This window comes from Podarcis melisellensis (genome assembly GCF_964234715.1).
Source record: "Podarcis melisellensis genome assembly, chromosome: 13".
Taxonomy (NCBI): Eukaryota; Metazoa; Chordata; class Lepidosauria; order Squamata; family Lacertidae; genus Podarcis; species Podarcis melisellensis.
In genome coordinates, this window is record NC_138545.1 from 24,598,140 (window position 1) to 24,615,730 (window position 17,591).

Sequence of the window (17,591 nt, forward strand, 5' to 3'; positions counted from 1 at the left end):
CTCCCAAAGCAATAAAGAGAGAGGTGCTGCTACTAGGCTTGCAAACTAGAAAGACACACAAGGGAAGGGAGTGGAAAGAAAAGTCAGAGAAGAGAAATCAGTCCCTCAAGGCCAGAATAAAGCACAGGGCTAAAAGCATTTATATCTAGTTTGGGCCAGGCTCATCTTCCCTTGCCAGTGTTTTGCCTCTAATTAAAGTTAGTGGCTCTTTTTCCTTTGGACGATGGTTGGGTCCAGTGTGTTCTTTCGCCTTGCCTCTTGAAGTCCGAGAGCAGCAAGCAATTCCCCCCCCAAGTGTCACTTTCTGGTAGAGAGGACAGAAGCAAGTCCTTTGCAGCTGCTCCTTCTCTGGACGATGGATGGAGCTAGGATGGTCCCCTTTTACATTTATGTTCTTCCAGGAGGCAAAGAGTGCAGCCTCCCAGTAACCTGTTGTTCCCTGACCATTGGCATAACCATAGTCCCTTCAGCTCTGAGGCCCTCAGGCAATTGTGTCTCACCACAGAGATCAGCGTGTCATAACATAACAGACTTATAACCTGTGCTATTTGATCACTATTTGAATGTTCTGTTAAATTAATAGTAATTTAATTACAATTGCTATTTAAGTGGCAGCTGGTTGACCACTGTGAAAACAGGATGCTGGACTAGATGGAACTTTAGTTCAGCATTCTCTTTCCCACAGATGCCTTTGGGAAGACCACATGCAGAACATGAGGGTAACAGCCATCTCCTACCGTTGTTCACCAGTGACTAGTATTCAGAGGCAGCACGGAGATTGTGCCTAGTGGAAGATGATAGCCTACCCTTTTGTGTTTTATAGCTGTTAAGTGTGCAGGAATAATCAGATGAAACTTTTCACAGCACGGAAATCAGCATTTACCCGCTAACATCTGCATGTCAAATTCCTGTTAAAGGTACAACAGCAGGTCCTGGGCCAGCCTTTGGGAAGGGTTTATATACATCTTTTAACCATAAAAATAATGATGACGATGAAAGCAACTGAAATGTGAAACCATGGAATTTGCAATGACACTGTAAAATCTGTCAGAATAGGCACCCTTTTTTGACCTACTTGATGAGGTTGGACTCATCAAGGCCCAGATTTAGCACTTGTTTTGAATTACATGGCGTACCTTAGAACATGTTAAGTAATATTGAAAAATGAGCATGGACAAAGTGTTCTCCTTCATCATATTTATGAATCAGATGCATCTGATGAAACAAGCATTACCTACTAAATCCCATAAATCAGTCAGATTTTAAGGGGCCATGATAGGACTCTCTCCTTTCTTGCCTACAAGTAACTACAAACATCACATCTCCATCTAGGTCAGAGGCTGCATCTTCTCTCCAAACTCAAATTCCCTATCTTGAATCTAAGCATGCAGAATAGGTTTTAATTTCTAATTCTCTGTTGCTGGCTTTGTTTACAATGAAAATGATTAGCTATACATACAAACCTGAGCACATGAACCTGGTCTCTTTAACAACATACCGGTAATTAGAAAGAAAACTAGAAGTCAGCAATAGGCAGGAACTTGGCACACATTTTCCAGAAGGTTAAACTGATGTCTTTGTTTTATTGCAAAAAAATTTAAGGCTTCTAATTCTTGGTGCAAACAGTTTTCTTATTTTTGCTTGTAAAAGGGAGAAGCAGCTAGACTACCTTGTAAAGTAGGGCATGTCCCAAAGCTGCAGATGAGCAGGACCTCAGCCAGCCATTGTAAATAGTTGAGGCAGCTGCTGGGATGGGTTGGCCTAATGTTACAAGGCGGGTTTATGGGATGATCCCCTCTCACCGCAAATATCTCAAGGGGCCACAAAATAGGTCGCACTAGGGGGTTGGCTCTTAGCCCCATCATTTTTGCAGAGTTAACTCAGACACCACATCCTGACCTTTGCTTTCACTCCTTGCCTCTGCTTGGATTATGCTGGGCAAACGCCAGGTTCATTAGCTATTTATTTGGAGAACATTTGGTTTTCTTTCTTTGGACTCTGGTTCGGATCCAGCCAATGCTTTCCCCAGTGGGGAAAGTCAAAGTCATTGCACCAGTTATGGGACATGTAAATGGTAAATAAGAGAGTGCCTTGGCATATGTAACTACTTTCCCCTCATTACCAAGTAATCACTGCCAGTTCCCATTTCTGGACTGAAACATACAGTACTTGTTCCTGACAATTCTCTTTTGTGTATTTTGATGTCAAATATTCTCTGTAATCAAATATACTGTATGTTGAATATTTTCCTGATATTTGTTATCTATATTTGGCACATATTGATTTCAGTATCTGATATCTGATGAGTGATAATTTGATAGATGACATGCACAGGTATTTAAAATTTGATAGTATTAATATTCAGTGTTGTATCACAGTGGTTTTCCATTTTCTATCTCAAGGGAGCACTCTCAATGCTAATTTGTCTGCCAAATAAACTGCATATTACTAAGGGTTCTGGGACTTGTTTTAATGCTGCCAGTTAACGTAGACCAGTGATTTGGGCCTTACCATTGCTCACTGTGAACTCATTGCTCACTCCCTTATATCTATTGCTGAGAAATATCAGTAACATTAAGTATGCTGTCTTTCAAGAACACTTATAGATGTTGCTAGAGCACAACTTCCATTATCCCTGACTATGCTGGCTAGGGCTGACAGGAACTGGAGTCCAACAACATCTGGAAGGTGGCAGTTTAGCTACCCACTCCTGACACATAGAGAATCTTCAGGTGTAAGTAGTTAGACATGCAGGAATATCTAGTGTATTGCACACCCATAGCTGTATGTCATGAATTAGGAGTTCCATAGGTGCCAGTCAATCAGTGTTGTGCGTTGCCAACTTCTGCTGCAGTTTCACAGAACATTCTGCTCCCTCTAAGATCAGGCCTGGAGAAAAAAAATGTTTGCTTGACTAAAAAAGGACAATGTGCTTTCAGAGTAGCCCCACCACACAGATAAAGAGCATATCTGTGGTTGAAATTAGATCTGAACTGCATATTTGCTTGCTCCCAGTCTGTTGTCACTATACAGACTGGTTGTCTCTTATTACTATATCTATCTAGGAAACAAAGTCCTCTCATTGTAACACAATATGAGTTTCTCAGAAGCAGCTCATATATATGGACAAAATAATCTTTTACAAATAAGAATGGTTTTCTGTTAGATAATCCAACTTTCTTTCCTAGGATATAAGTTTTCTGATAAAGCGTTATGTGGTTTAAGGAGTATTGAACTAAGATGGGCTAGCTAACCACAGGGTGAAGTAGATGTGATTTTCAATAAGGCACTTTCACAGTCAGACCAACATTTTCCAAAATAACTAAATATATAATAGCAAGTCAGCCTCTTTAAATGCAGATCTGCCCCAATCACATCGGTAATTGATTCTTGTGAGGATTTCTACCCCCCCCCCACCAACTGCTTGCCTAATTCCAGCCCATTCCTCAGATACTATGTCCAATCTGGGCTTACTTCCAATACTGGAATCCAGTCAAGAAGGATTCACCTCTGCTCTGAAATCTCCTTTGCTCTTCCAATCGGTCTTCAACTCCTTTATATTTGATTGGGGCAGGTTCACATTTAAAGAGATGTGTTTGTCACCATCCTCTAGTTTGATAACTTTTCTCTAAACAAATATTTACCCCTTTTTTTGCATATTTAAGTAAAGCCCAGAGCTCGAGGCATAGTTGCTGCATGGTGTAATTGTCAGAAGGCCATGGTATAGTCACCCAATACCACTTTCTGAAACTAACCTTTCAGGAAGCAATGGAACTATTGTGAAACAGTGCCCATGATTCCACATGTCACAGAATTGGTCTAGAAGGATACAATGGTCAATGGTATCAAAAACCACTGACAAATCCAGCAAGAATAAAGGTCCTCTATCCTGACAAAAGCAAATTCTATCCCAAAGCTTGGCCCAGACTGATATATGGCTCCAAATAATCAATTTCCTCCAAAAATGCCTGGAGCTGCCAGAAGTTAAATACCACCTACACAACACCTTGCCCCCAAAGGGGGTATTTGTGACCAGATAGTCATTTTTAAGTGACTTAGGATTCAGGAAAAACATATTAAGAAGTAGCTGTACCACTACCTATTTCAAAGTAGCAGTCACCCAATCCTCCATCACTACGCCTAGAACTGCCCCCTTCCCAATCAGCATCGCCATTTAACTTTTATTATCCATGATGAGCAAGTGGCTCATTGACACCATTGTTAAAACATAGGTACTTTCTCCCCATCTACTGTGAATCCAAGGTCCTTGCATTAATTCATAAAGCCCTGAAAGACTTACACGAGGTCTAGGGTACCTCGGCTGCCTGAACTCTTACATCGCAGCTCAATCACATAGATTATCTGCAGGAACGTTGTTGTTGGTTTCTTGAGTTGTTGAGACTCGCTTGATGACAAGAAACTGAGTCTCTTGTGCCATCAGCCCAGTATTGCGGAATGGAATAGTATTGTCAACAGAGATTCAGCAGCTGCCTTCTGTTTCAACTTTTAAACGCCTGCCAAAAACATTTCTTTTCTGTCAAGTTTTTGCAGGCTATAGTTTGCTCATTACTGATTTTCACATTTTTATATGGATATTACCATATGATTTTAAAACATAATTGTTGAAAACAGCTCTGATATTTTTAATAATAATAATAATAATAATAATAATAATAATAATTTATATCCTGCCCATCTGGCTGGGTCTCCCCAGCCACTCTGGGAGGCTCCCAACAGAATATTAAAAACACAATAAAACTTTAAAAACTTCCCTAAAGAGGGTTGCCTTCAGATGTCTTCTAAAAGTCAGATAGTTGTTTATTTCTTTGCCATCTGATGGGAGGGCATTCCACAGGGCGGGTGCCACTACCAAGATTTATTTTTATTTATTTTGTTTATTTTAGTTTTTTGTTTTTTAAAAAAATAAGTACCGGTAAGTTTAAGAGGTACAGCTATAAGCACCTTGTCCGTGGACCTCAAAAATGGAAACTGATCATGTACAACTCCTTATGGTGGTGAGCCTAGAAAATGTCACAGATAGTGAGTGATCCGCACAAGAATTCATTATTTGATGTTTACTTATCATTTAATGACATCATTTAATACTGAATGTTTGAAAGACTTCCAGTTAAAGTACTGCATAGGAGATGATGTATCAGATCTGGCCATTCAATCTGATCTATGGTGGCTCTTTTACAAATACAGTAGAAGCCACCATATGATTTTACAATCACTATGTAAATGTGTGTGAATTCATTCAAACCCAGACTTATATCCTCTGGGTGTGAAGTTAATTTGTAATATTTCATCACTAAAACTGTTTTATTTTTATCCCCATAGCTGTCTACCTTCATCCCCATTGCCAGAAGTTCATCTCTCTACCTGGGCTGCTCACCTCTTTGGGCTGAGGGTCCTGGGCCTGAGCAATACCCAGTCTCTCATTGCCCACACAGGTGATGAGCTTGGAGTTAGTTCTGGCACCGTGAATTGTTGCCATCACCTCCCTGCTCTCCCTTTGCTTCCCCTGCCTAACTTTGGAAGCCTGCCCGGCTTGTGTCTGAGCCTGTGACACATGTTGCCTTCTTCTCACAGTGGGAGAGATTAGAATGAGCCAGCTCTCACAGGCACAACTGACAGGCTGAGCAGAGCAAAAATCTGACTGTTTTGCAACGCTCTGCCCACCCAGTGTACACAGCTTGGGCCAGAGAGGAAACAGCTCAGCCGGCACCAGAAACGATGACACCTGGGCAGATTGATGCCATAGGACACGAGAAACAAGCAACAACAAGAGAATGGTCTGTTGTTGTGTTTCCACAAAAGACTTCTACAGCACCAGCTCAGAAGTGCCTTCCAGATCAAGGTAAGCTCTAGGATACAAGGGGAACATATACCTGCCAGTCCATGAGGTAAAACCAGCATGAGCTTGCAAATGTTTCAGTTGCACAGGGCTTTAGATCTAGCAGTAAATTGTTTTGTGGAACTCAACAAATTGCATATTCTCAGAGTGCTTGCAGAGGCTTAATATCTCAGACATGTTCTTCAGATATCACTAGCAACAGTTGGGCCTCTTTTAGCTTATCAGATTTTTCTGCAGAAAGAGTAAAACTGGATTAAATTAAAGGTGAGGGAATTATGAGCTAGTATTTTTATGCCGATGTAACCATCTGAATGCTGGAAAAGACTTAGATGCATGAACAGCACCAATCCCAGAATAACATCCTCTGGTAGTACATTTAAATAGACATAATTCAGGATTAATTCAGTGCTATTCATGTTTGAAGTTGGAGGGTAAATGTGGACACAAATGTGTCTTTGAAATTTCCTGCAAGAAAGACTATTCCTGTAGAAAATATTTGCATGGTGCTTTTGTGGTGCCTTTCCCCCTACTGCTTTCTCACCAGTGTATATGGTTTGCAAATGGCTCATAATTCTGTAAGTGTTGCAGAACACATTGATCATGCATTTCAGTGTGTTCATATATGTTCTCACATTCTGTGCATGGCAGAGATAATCGTGATTACACTGTGGAAAACCTTTGGAGCTTCCTAGAAGTGATGTTTCATCAAACGTTCTTGCAATCTACATTTGTTCAAATGACTTCTCCAGCGTTTTATACAGATACCGCTCTGTGGCCAAAACAAATGCATGTTTACTCAAAAAACTGCAACTGAGTTCAATAATAAAAGCTCTGAATATGTAACAGCATATCAGTGGGAACATTTGATTGTATGAAAATTAGGTAACAGGTGGTGTCATTTTAAATAAGTAAATTAAATGCAAGTTCTAAATTCTAAATTTCAACAGATTAAGAATATTGGTGCTTTCAGTCTCACAAGTATGATCAAAACAGGGCTTTTAGAGCTCCAGCCCCAAACAGCATCTGAACTGTAATTTAAACAGAATAATTTCAAAGTTCCACTGAATGAATTGGTTGTTATGTTTAATGGTCTTTTATGTTTCTGGTCTGTGACCATAATAAATCAGTTCAATTCAATGGTCATTTAAACACTCCCTCTCTCTGCAACGGTCACCGTAATGCAGGAATATAATAAATATTCTTTTAAATATCACGAATTGGTAAAGTATATGGCAGTGCAAATATATTTCACACATGCTACCTTTATCTCTCAGTCTTTATTTCTATACTTTTTTTTGTCCCTTCAACAATAAAAAGATATCTTGTCCCTGAGGCAGAGACCTGATAATTGTTTTTTCTTTCTCGTAAATTGACGGTGAAGGACCCGGGTGGCGCTGTGGGTTAAACCACAGAGCCTAGGACTTACTGATCAGAAGGTCGGCGGTTTGAATCCCCGCAATGGGGTGAGCTCCCCATTCCTCGGTCCCTGCTCCTGCCCACCTAGCAGTTCGAAAGCACGTCAAAGTGCAAGTAGATAAATAGGTACCGCTCCGGCGGGAAGGTAAACAGTATTTCCGTGCACTGCTCTGGTTCACCAGAAGCAGCTTAGTCATGCTGGCCACGTGACCCGGAAGCTGTACGCTGGCTCCCTTGGCCAATAAAGCGAGATGAGTGCCGCAACCCCAGAGTCGGCCACGACTGGACCTAATGGTCAGGGATCCCTTTACCTTTAAATTGACGGTGCATAATAATCATTAGCAGTAATAGTAGCAGCAGCAGCAAGAGTTTGGCCTTGGGGCATACAGAGGGAATCTTCCTTTCCACAGCTCAACATAGAGCTTGTTTTCATATTACATTTCTAATTCAAATAAACTATTAGAAATAACTTCCAAGAAAACCATAAGATTTCTCTGGAGCTCTTGTCAGCAACAAGTTTAATAAGAATGGCATTTTTAGTGGCGATGGTTGACGGTGACAAGCAAAGCACCCACAGCAACTTCGCAGAGGGATTTATCACTACATACATCTGCTTTCAAGCTCTTTCAATATTATCTTTCCCAATGGTTCAATGGTTGTGTTTTTTTAAAGTAACTCTTTATTTGAACTACAGTTTATTTTCATCCTCCCCAATTATTAAAATATGCGTACAACACTTTAAAAAGTGTTTTAGAGCAAATTTAAAACTTGCTCTTTCTAGTGGGTACCATTTCAGCAGTCTTCCCCCTGCCAATTATCATTATTTATATTATTGAATAAATATATAACTAGATAGATAACTAAATATATAGGTTAATACTGTAAATATCTGCAGCCCTGTAACATTATTTGTAATGAAAGTGATTCAGTGGCTTACATTAAAGTAAAATAAAAAATATCGCTCTGACTTACATAGGTTTTACATCCTTATATAGAGGCATCTTGTTTGATCTCCAAATCATGATATATGAAGACGACAACTAGACATTAATTTCTAAAAAAAGAGGTGCTGTGGCTGAAGACTTTTTGGCTATTCCACCTTCTTAACTTGAAAGTCCTTGTCCCTAAAATCAGATGCATCAGGACGGATTGAGACCTGTTTGAAATATGCCAATATTCAGAGCTTTTCTTTTCTAATTGATTACTTCACATCTTCAAGGGCTGAGTGCCAGCATTTAAAACAGAGTCCATGGCTTAAACTAGATGAAACTTGGCTCAGTGAACTCCCATAGGTAATAGATAGCTTGAGACTATGCTCAATCATCAGTTGACCATGTGTGTGTTTGTTTGCATTCCTATGTACTACATTTTTATCCTGCACTCCTCCAAGGACCTCAGGGTATTAAACATGACTCCCTTCTTTATCCTCACTGCAACCTTTTGAGGCAGGTTAGGCAGGGGGAGAATGACTCAATGAAAGTCACTCAGCAAGCTTCACAGCTCAGCATTAATTTTCCCGTGTCATGGTTCAACACACTAACTACTACTAATCCAGACTCTATTTTCCAGTGGAATTCATTCACATACCAGCAAATTCAGGTTGCCTTATTATAGTTGAGTGGGAGGTCTTGCGCAACAAACCTGCTTCCCCCAAAGATCGAACTTTTTGGTATAAGGAAAGTGATCAGGAAACGCATTGGAAAGTGTGAGGCAACACCTGCTTTGATGTGTCATCAGACCTCCCCCAAAACAAAACAGAATGAATGCTCATTAAATGACCTATGTCATCTAATTTCCTTGCAAACAAACAAAAAACATATTTATTTAAGATATTTATATTCCACTTTTAGGGTGAATCTCACAAAGAGGTTTACTTTAGATTGTTACTAAAATAAACATTTTTTTTTTTAAAACAAACAAACCACTTACAGTAAATATTACTGTCTGTTCAGAAGAAGTTGCAACTGCTTCTTCTCTGCTCCCTGCAGGGCAAGATGGTCCTTCAGAAGCTGCTGTGGTGACAGGTGGAGGCCACCACTGGGAGTTGGATGGAAGCAGTTCACCAGGCTCTTTTCTCCTTAATTGCAATCAACCCTTTGTGGCTGTGCATATTTAGAAGCCCAAGCAAAAGTATATCCATGGAGTTAGGCATTAGGTTTCTGCCTTAAGCATAACAGGACAGAGAAGTGGGGATGGAATTGGTTTTTTTTGGAAATTTACTCCCAATGGAATGTTTAAACCCCCCCCAAAAAACCCCAAAAGCAAAAGTCAAATTGCATGGAAGACTCCATCAACAAGAGAAGATTGCAGGGGAGGAGAATCCTGTTGCTGTGGGACGTTGTCAAAGCTAAAAAGATAATTGGGATATGGGAGATGGATTAGAACATATTCACAGAGGATAAATCTATCAACACCTACTAGCCATAGTGGTTAAAGCGTAATTTATCCAGTCGTTTGACCTGAGACAGCTGAAAGCTGAAAGGGAACAATGGTAGAAGGGGAAACTATAAAGCAAGAGAGGTGATATGTTTATCTTGGAATGGCTAAGCTATTAAAAAACACTGAAGAGAGCTTTCTAATTACAGCGATATCTTGTTCAGGCTAAAGAACAAAAAGGTTCAGAGCAAAAGAGAAGTTTCATGTTCAAAGAACCACAAGCTGGCTCTCCTGTGGTTCTTTGAACAAAGGAAGGAAGGGCTATGTTAACTGAAGTTATAATAGAGAATCAAAAATTAAATACAGAATCACAAAATATTTAGGAGTAGATCCTTAGTTCTGACTACACAAAAGGTAAAAAGAGCCCAGTAATCCCAACCTTGAAAGAAGCAAGTTATGAAAATGTCTTCTCATTAAAATGTTAAATATTATAATATGAAAATTATCTTGCTCATTTTTTCACTGCTTTGACTTGAAGGAAGGGTGTGTCTTTTCTGTCTGTGTGTATGGCGGAAAAAAGCCATGCTATTTATAATCCAATTAGCACAGTCCTTAAATTTGTTCTAAAAATGATTGTTTCAGATAGAAAATATGAACACAAACCTCTAGCATCTTTCCATTTTGTTATGAACACCTTCGCCCAAGCCACAAGCATCTTGTATGCTAGAGAAGAAGGAATATTTCCTCTCCAAGGGTTCTACTCTGTTTACACAAATGGATCAAAGAGAAGAGCTGCAACTGAGGAAACCATGGAGGAGAGAAATTTTGTTCCCCCTACAAGAGTTTATCCAGTCATTACAGTTTTTTCTGTGGAAAGTCCCAGCAGACTTAAATTGTGAAGGGGAAAGGGAACTGCAAACTGGAAAAATTACATGTGATGCAATTATGACTCTTCCCCCTTAATAATTTTTTCTGGTTAGTCTACTGCTCCTGGAAAACTGCTGCCCTAGGCAGCCATTTGTGTTACCTATAGGGTTGGGGCAGTCTTTGTTGTCTTTGTTTATTGAGCGGTGTGAAGAAGTCAGGACTCCTAACTTCAGTGGTGGGAAGGTTGGTTCTACTTGCTCATTGGTGAAGGGGAAAGCATGCTGTGCAACTCAGTGGTATTCTAGTCATTATTATTAGTTTTGTGTTCCAGTGAGCCTTGGTATTGAAACACCAGGCAAGGTTCTGGTGAATCCTGGATGATAGTAAGCCCGGATCAGATCCAATACTTGGTTAAAAAGCAAGGTGGATTAAAAAGAGCAATCCATGGCAATAGATTTTTCAGAATCATTTACAGACCTATCAGGCAGTTTGCTTGCACTCCCCCCCCCCCAGTGGCCATATATTTTCCCTGTGGGCTTCAGAGCTGGGCCCACTGAGTGTGAGATTCTGTCTCAGCAGGAGCTCTAATATCGCTGTGCAAGGGCAACCTGGCACCCAATACCCTATCAGCAATTTCTCACAAGGAAAGAGCAAACACCTGCCCAGGTCTGCCCTTCCCTCCTGCACCATGTTTGCTGAGTGAAACTGAAGCTAGTGCCCTATCGAGATCTGCACTGTCTATCACTATCAGTTTCTTAAAGAGAGAAAGCTAAGCAAGGTTTAACTTCTAAAACCAGAGGTGGTGGGTATTAAAGCGGAGCTGAACTCCCTTCTTGATTTATAGGTGTGAATGGGCTGCTCAGAGGTGGGAAAAAAGGCTCTCAGCAAATTCCTGGCTTACAGCTTGTTTATTTCCTCCCCCCCCTTATCTGAGTAGCTCAGGGCACAGTACTGTACTTAGTTGTGAAGCACCCACCACACAGCACAACTTAGAGTGAAAGACAACCCAAGATCACCCAGTCAGTTTTAATGCTGACTGGAGATTTAATGTCCTCAGGCTACCTAGCTTTCTAGCCACTACTTACAATGTTGCTACCCTAGTTACAATTTTTATGGTATTGATTGCAATGTGGACTACCAGAGCTGAGGTCCTAGCTTGGAAAATTTTTGACTCAGGATTCCATGGCTGTGCATAGACACACATAATCTGAGCAGTGTAAATGTACACTCAAAGCATTATATGCAATGTAATCTCTCCCTATATCCATTTCATGGGAAACCTGTACTTCAGGTATGCAGCAAAGGCCAAATTTGCAAAGCCCTGGTTGACTGAATTCCCTTTCCGGAATATTTTTCAGCTGCTTTTAAAAAATGTTCTTGACAGAATAAATATGCAAGAGAGGCTAGTGGTGGGGAACACAGAACACAGACTGTCCGAAGCATGGCAAGAGAGGGCAGAGAACAGGAAAAGACCATCACCATTTGATTTAGAGGCTGGACATGTGTCATTTGAAGGGCAAAGGCAAAGAGAAGCAGATCTCGGAAGGAAAAAAAGAAGAAGGAACCTGCTTGTCTTTCTAGCAGTGCATAATAATGTAGCAGTGCTCTGTCAAGGAACATATGAAATAATAAAAGTGTGTCTGAATATGTCCTGAGTGCCTTTTAATGACTTTTTAACAGCCCAGGTTTATTCCCATATATATTATGACTTCCATGAAATTTGAGTCCCTTCTGTTTTTAGAATTTAATAACAGATCAATTCCCCCCAAATCACAATGCTTCTTTGCGACCACGTTCCATTAATGATAGCTTAAAATGTATGCCACCCACCGGAGTATTTTGGCATTTGAATATTAGAGGTTGCTGCTGCTGTATTCTTAGGGTTCAAATTGTTCAGTGCTTTCAGGCACCAATCAGCAGTTGGGGGAATGGTGCAGGAAAGACAACTTACTCCTTACTTTAAAGAAAACAAAAGAGATTATTGTGGACTTTAGGAAATGTAAATTGAATATTCAGCCAGTGTGTGGAACAGGTCTCGGTGTTTCGATTTCTGGGAATGGAGTTGAGAGATGGCCTAACCTGGGGAGAAAACAGCAAAGACCTTATGAAGAGAGAACAGCAGAGGTTATATTTTCTGAGAATCCTCCAGAAAAACAATCTCTCAGACGGCATTTACCATTGTGGAGAGTGTATTAACTTATAGTCTGTGTGTGTGATTTGGGAGCTGCACGACCAGGGAAAAAATAATGTTGTCCAGGATTGTAAAGACTGCAGAGAGAATAATTGGGTGCACTCTTCCCACCTTAGATCAAATCTATGCTGTCAGGTGCCATAAGAAAGCTGCAGAGATAGTGCAGGATAGTGCGCACCCCGGGAATGATCTCTTTCAGCTTCTGCCTTTTGGAAGAAGGTACAGGGTTATAAAGACTAGGACTAGCTGCCTGAGAAACAGTTTCTAACCAAATGCAATTCTGGTTTTAAACGCAGTATAAGGAGTCTCTATAGAGGTATATTGTATTTTAAAATGGGGGTTTCAGAGTTTTTAGGGGGTTTTGAATTTCTTATGTAGATTTTTCAATTTCATTGTTCTGTATGGGACACTGACAATAAAGATATATTCTATCGTAGGCGGTCCAGTGATCGATGGTACCCAGCAAAGCATTGCCAAAAACATTTTTTAAAAAAACGACAACCCAAAACAATCCTGCCAACAGAAAGAGTTTCAGTACATCCCCAGTTGGGTAACATTTCCCCCCCTTACTACACTGTCTGTGGATCAAGAAAATCCAAATTAAATTGGGGGTGGGGGAGCACAGGCTGCCACTTGAATGAGAATGTCATCATGTGAATGAAGCGAAAAACATACACACAATGGGATGCATCATATCCAGTTTAAACTGCTGTGTTCACCATCTTTCTGCTATGAGTCACACCAGACTGCTCCATGAACAACTTCTCTATAGCTTCAAAAACAACAGTGAATTATATACTGGAAGATGAAGAAGAGTTTGGCTGTGAAGGATAAGGTGATTACTTAAGGGAGGGTTTTCTATGCCATATATGGTTTCTTGGCTGTTGATGAGTTAGCAGCAAATCCCTGTGCGATGCATGCCCATGCCAATGTGTTTTACGGTGCCTAATATGCAAACTGACTCACCGCTGTCTCTCTCATGTTTATCCTCCTAAACAACGTATTCACCAGAAAGCTGGGGAGAAAACACTTCACCCCGCTGATTGATGAATCTCCCCTCTATTTTCTAAAAGGTGCTCGTTGTTCCTAGTTGCTATCTCATGATGACCAACAACTGTGAGTATCTAGTGCACTGACCCCAAAATGGGCCTGCTGTTTGTGTGCCTTTGGTCTCATGAGAAGCATCCCTGAAATGAGGGGGCCAGGCTTCTACCCAGAACACCTGGTTGCCCCAAATATTTTCCGTTTAAGTTTAAATTTATGATAGACAGCTTTTATTAAAAGAATGAGGCCTTGCCCACCACCTTGCAAGCCATACCTTTTCAAACTCCTGACCTGAATCGCTCAGCTTGCTCATGATTCCTGCTGGTTTAGGGTGGATCGGAAACTAGCCCCTTATCATACTTAACGTGTGTGTGTATCTGCTTTATTTAGTAATCTTGTAATTTTGTTTTATTATATTTTTAACCTTCTGTTTGCTGCTTGAGCTTTTTAAAAGGAAAATAATGATGAAAACTTTTTAAATCAACAAACTAAATGACCGGCGGAGTGGGACACCGAGAGACCACAAAACACAGCTGCAATAACTGTGAGCATGATAGGGGCTTTAGCGGTGCAAGGGTAAGGCAACTTATTTAAAGGTCTTAAACATAAGCTTCTATAAGGTAAAAGCTTCTAAACTTAGGGGAAAACACCAGTATTTAACTCACACATATTTGGTAATGATGATTCAGCGGCACAGATATTTGATTTGGGGTTATAAGAGCTTACTCTAATGATGTTAACTGTGGAACCAGCACTTTACAAACACCACATAATATTCATTATTCACCTATGAGAAATCAATATTTTAGTGCGGCAGCACCCATTCTCCAGAACTCCCAGAAAATTAATATTGGTGAGGTGACATCTTTGTACTGCTTTCAATGTCTGCTAAAAACTGTTTTTAGGCAAGTCTACCCAGACGTATTTTTATTATTTACAATTGTTTTTGAAACTGGTTTTATTGACATTTTAATAATTTTATTATGTCTACTGTTTTTAAAGTCTTTTTTATTGCTATTTTAATTCATTTTTTATATAATTTCATGGAAACTGTTAGATATCTTGATTAAGCAACACATAAGTTTTGCTAAATAAATAAAGGAAAGAACTGAATTTACTGTTTTGAAGAAAATTTTTGAAAATCAAAAGATAAACAGCTAATATGCAAAATTTGTACATTTTTTTTAAAAAAACTGAATAGAAGCCACTATTCATAAAATGTGTTGAATCTTTAGATTGGCACAAAAACTAATGAAAAATATTTTAAAGCTTTTGAACTATGACAGTTGTGGGGGAGGATAAGAAGGATCTTAGGCTGCTGGGAGCCCAAGTATTAGAAAATAATAGTCTCCAGTGAGAGAAAACCAAACCCAGGTAAGATATAGCCCTGATACTTCCCACTGTGTGGGATAGTGGGGAAAAAACACATTTCATTCAAAAAACCAAAACTCTAAAGCTGATTTGAATTTGTGTGCAAGTTTAGCATGTTGTTAAACTTTCAGAATTCTGATTAGAAATTTCAAAATGCTCAAATTTCAGTTTTAAAGCCAGCTGTTAAAAACTTCTTAATGCTGGCCACTAAATCTTTTTATTATTCTCATTGGTAAATATTTTAAACCAAAATTTGTTTTCAGCTTAAAAATTAGCAGTTTGTAAATCTGTTCATTCAAACATGGTAGTAAGCGGCTGCTCCAGGTGTTCATTTTGTTATTACCCTTTTCTACAACAAAATGGTCCTATGTTCCCATGTTTTTCTCATCAGGGGGAAGCAGAAGCAACTTCCATTTTATCCCTGTAGTTTTGATGGTCCTATTTAAGTAAATTTCAAATGTGAAATTGCATGTGCTCAGAATATTCCCCCTCCCTCCTCCTCCTCCTCCTCCTCCTCCTCCTCCTCCTTCTTCAAGTCAAACTCCTTTTGTTTATTTTTTCGCTCTATACCATGTCAGGAATGCAAAAGCAGATGTAAAGTATAGAATAGCTGGGAAGGGGAAATGTTAAATGTGTGTGTGCTTCGTATTCATAATCAAATGAATACCTACGGCTGTCTAAAAAGCACAGAGGAAGGTGGGGGCTTAAGACCATAACACAAGGGTCAGATTACCTAGCACTGCTTTTACCTTTCTTATTGCAGTCCCAGAGCAAGAGAGCTTTGCATTCAACACAGCACCCCCACCCCAGCCAGTTTTCCCTAGGCACTGCTCTGACTCCCTGAGAAAGTCTTTCTGGGATCTCAAACTGCAGAGTCATCTGCTAACACACAGGCAAGCGGCATGTAGGGAATGTCCTCCCGTGGTGCGCGGGATGGTGGAAGGATGCCTCTGGCCTGGCGCTGCTCCAGTTCCCAGCCTGCTGCTATATTGGCTCCCTGCTCCCGTTGGTTATCTAACAACCCCCCCGCCCGCTGCCTCTTCTCCTAAGTGCATACTTCCCTGAGTGCCATCCTTCGATAATAAGAGATTCAGGAAGCAAACCTGAATCGCGCCTCATTAAAATCAGGGGCAACTGCACCAAAACCTTCCCTCATTGGGCTGTGCAGGATAAAGTGTTCAGTTTTTGAACAGAAGGCAGGAGGAAGAACCTCAGCCTAAGCTTTAAGAGAGCCCTGTGTCCTGCACTGCACAGGGGAGGATTTGAAGGGCTGTTCATTCCAAGTTGTGTTTAAAAAAGATAAATAAGAGAGCATGAACATTAAAGTTATCCACCAACACTAACTGGACAGCAGATGGGGAGCCAGACATACAGTTCACATTCTCCCTCGCTGTGGTGAGATGTATTTTACGGACTATTTATATAAATAGTGATTGTCACTTAATTTGCAGCCATACCTATGCACGTCTTATGAAAATATGTCCTCTCCTCACCTCTTTTTTTGTGGTTCATTTCCTCTTATTTGATGATGGGTAAGTGGCATGCATAACTTGCTGCTGCTCCACCGCCTGTTTTATCTCACAGCAAGACCAGATGCCATTTGCCCCCAAAGAAAGCGAAGTCACAGTCCTGAACAGTTTCTTACCTCAGGCAACTGTGACATCTGTTGTCTCTCACCTGTTACCGTATTTTTCGCTCTATAGGATGCACTTTTTCCCCTCCAAAAATTAAGAGCGAATATTCCTATAGAGCGAATGCAAGATGCACGGCTAAGCCCAAAGCCAGAACAGGGAGACGGAGTGCTGCGCAGTGCTCCATCTTGCTGTTCTAGCTTGGGGTTAGCTGCGCAAAGCCTCCACAGGGCAGCGGGGTGAAGGCACCCCGCTGCCCTGTGGAGGCTTCAAAGGCCGTCCCCAAAGCCAGAACAGCGAGGCAGAGCGCTGCGCAGTGCTCCATCTTGCTGTTCTAGCTTGGGGATGGCTGCGCAAAGACTCCGCAGGGCAGCAGGGTGCCTTTACCCCGCTGCTCTGCAGAGACTTCAAAGGCTGCGCTCCGGGGGCTTCAGGCAGCTATCCACAAGCCTTCGGAGTGCAGCAGGAGTTCCCGCTGCACTCCAAAGGCTTGTGGATAGCCGTCTGAGGCCTGGAGAGCGAGAGGGGTCGGTGCACACCAATCCCTCTTGCTCTCCAGGCTTTGCTTTGCTGGAAAGGTGCTGCACAGTTTTCCCTCTCTGCGCAGCGCCCCTTCAGTGAAGCAGGAGGAGAAATGGAAGGGGCTCCGTTTCTCCTGCTGCTTTGCTGAAGGGGCGCTGAGCAGAGAGGGGGAGAATTTTTTCCCCCTGTTCTCCCCCCCCCCATGGTCCAATGTGTCCTATAGAGCGAAAAATACGGTAATTAAGTATAGGATTCCCCATCTTCTGTGCTCTTGCAAAAATAAATGAGCACAGCCAAACTGAGGGGAAAGGGGGCT

At 41.0% G+C, this 17,591-nt stretch overlaps 1 protein-coding gene across 6 annotated transcripts in view; it reads left to right on the forward strand.

Moving 5' to 3' along the window:
* The window catches only part of LOC309355461 (putative serine/threonine-protein kinase SBK3), a 29,367-nt gene that overhangs the window by 4,899 nt on the left and 6,877 nt on the right, over positions 1-17,591 (forward strand). For 4 of the 6 annotated variants that reach the window (XM_081886359.1, XM_081886360.1, XM_081886358.1 and 1 more), the window contains exon 2: positions 5,687-5,860. The exons of 1 other annotated variant lie outside the window; for it this stretch is intronic. In XM_081886359.1, the coding sequence (XP_081742485.1) occupies positions 5,687-5,860 (174 nt within the window). Of the gene's footprint in view, positions 1-5,686; positions 5,861-12,805; positions 13,824-17,591 lie in introns of those variants that run through there. One more of the 6 variants, XM_081886362.1, reaches the window with a different exon arrangement.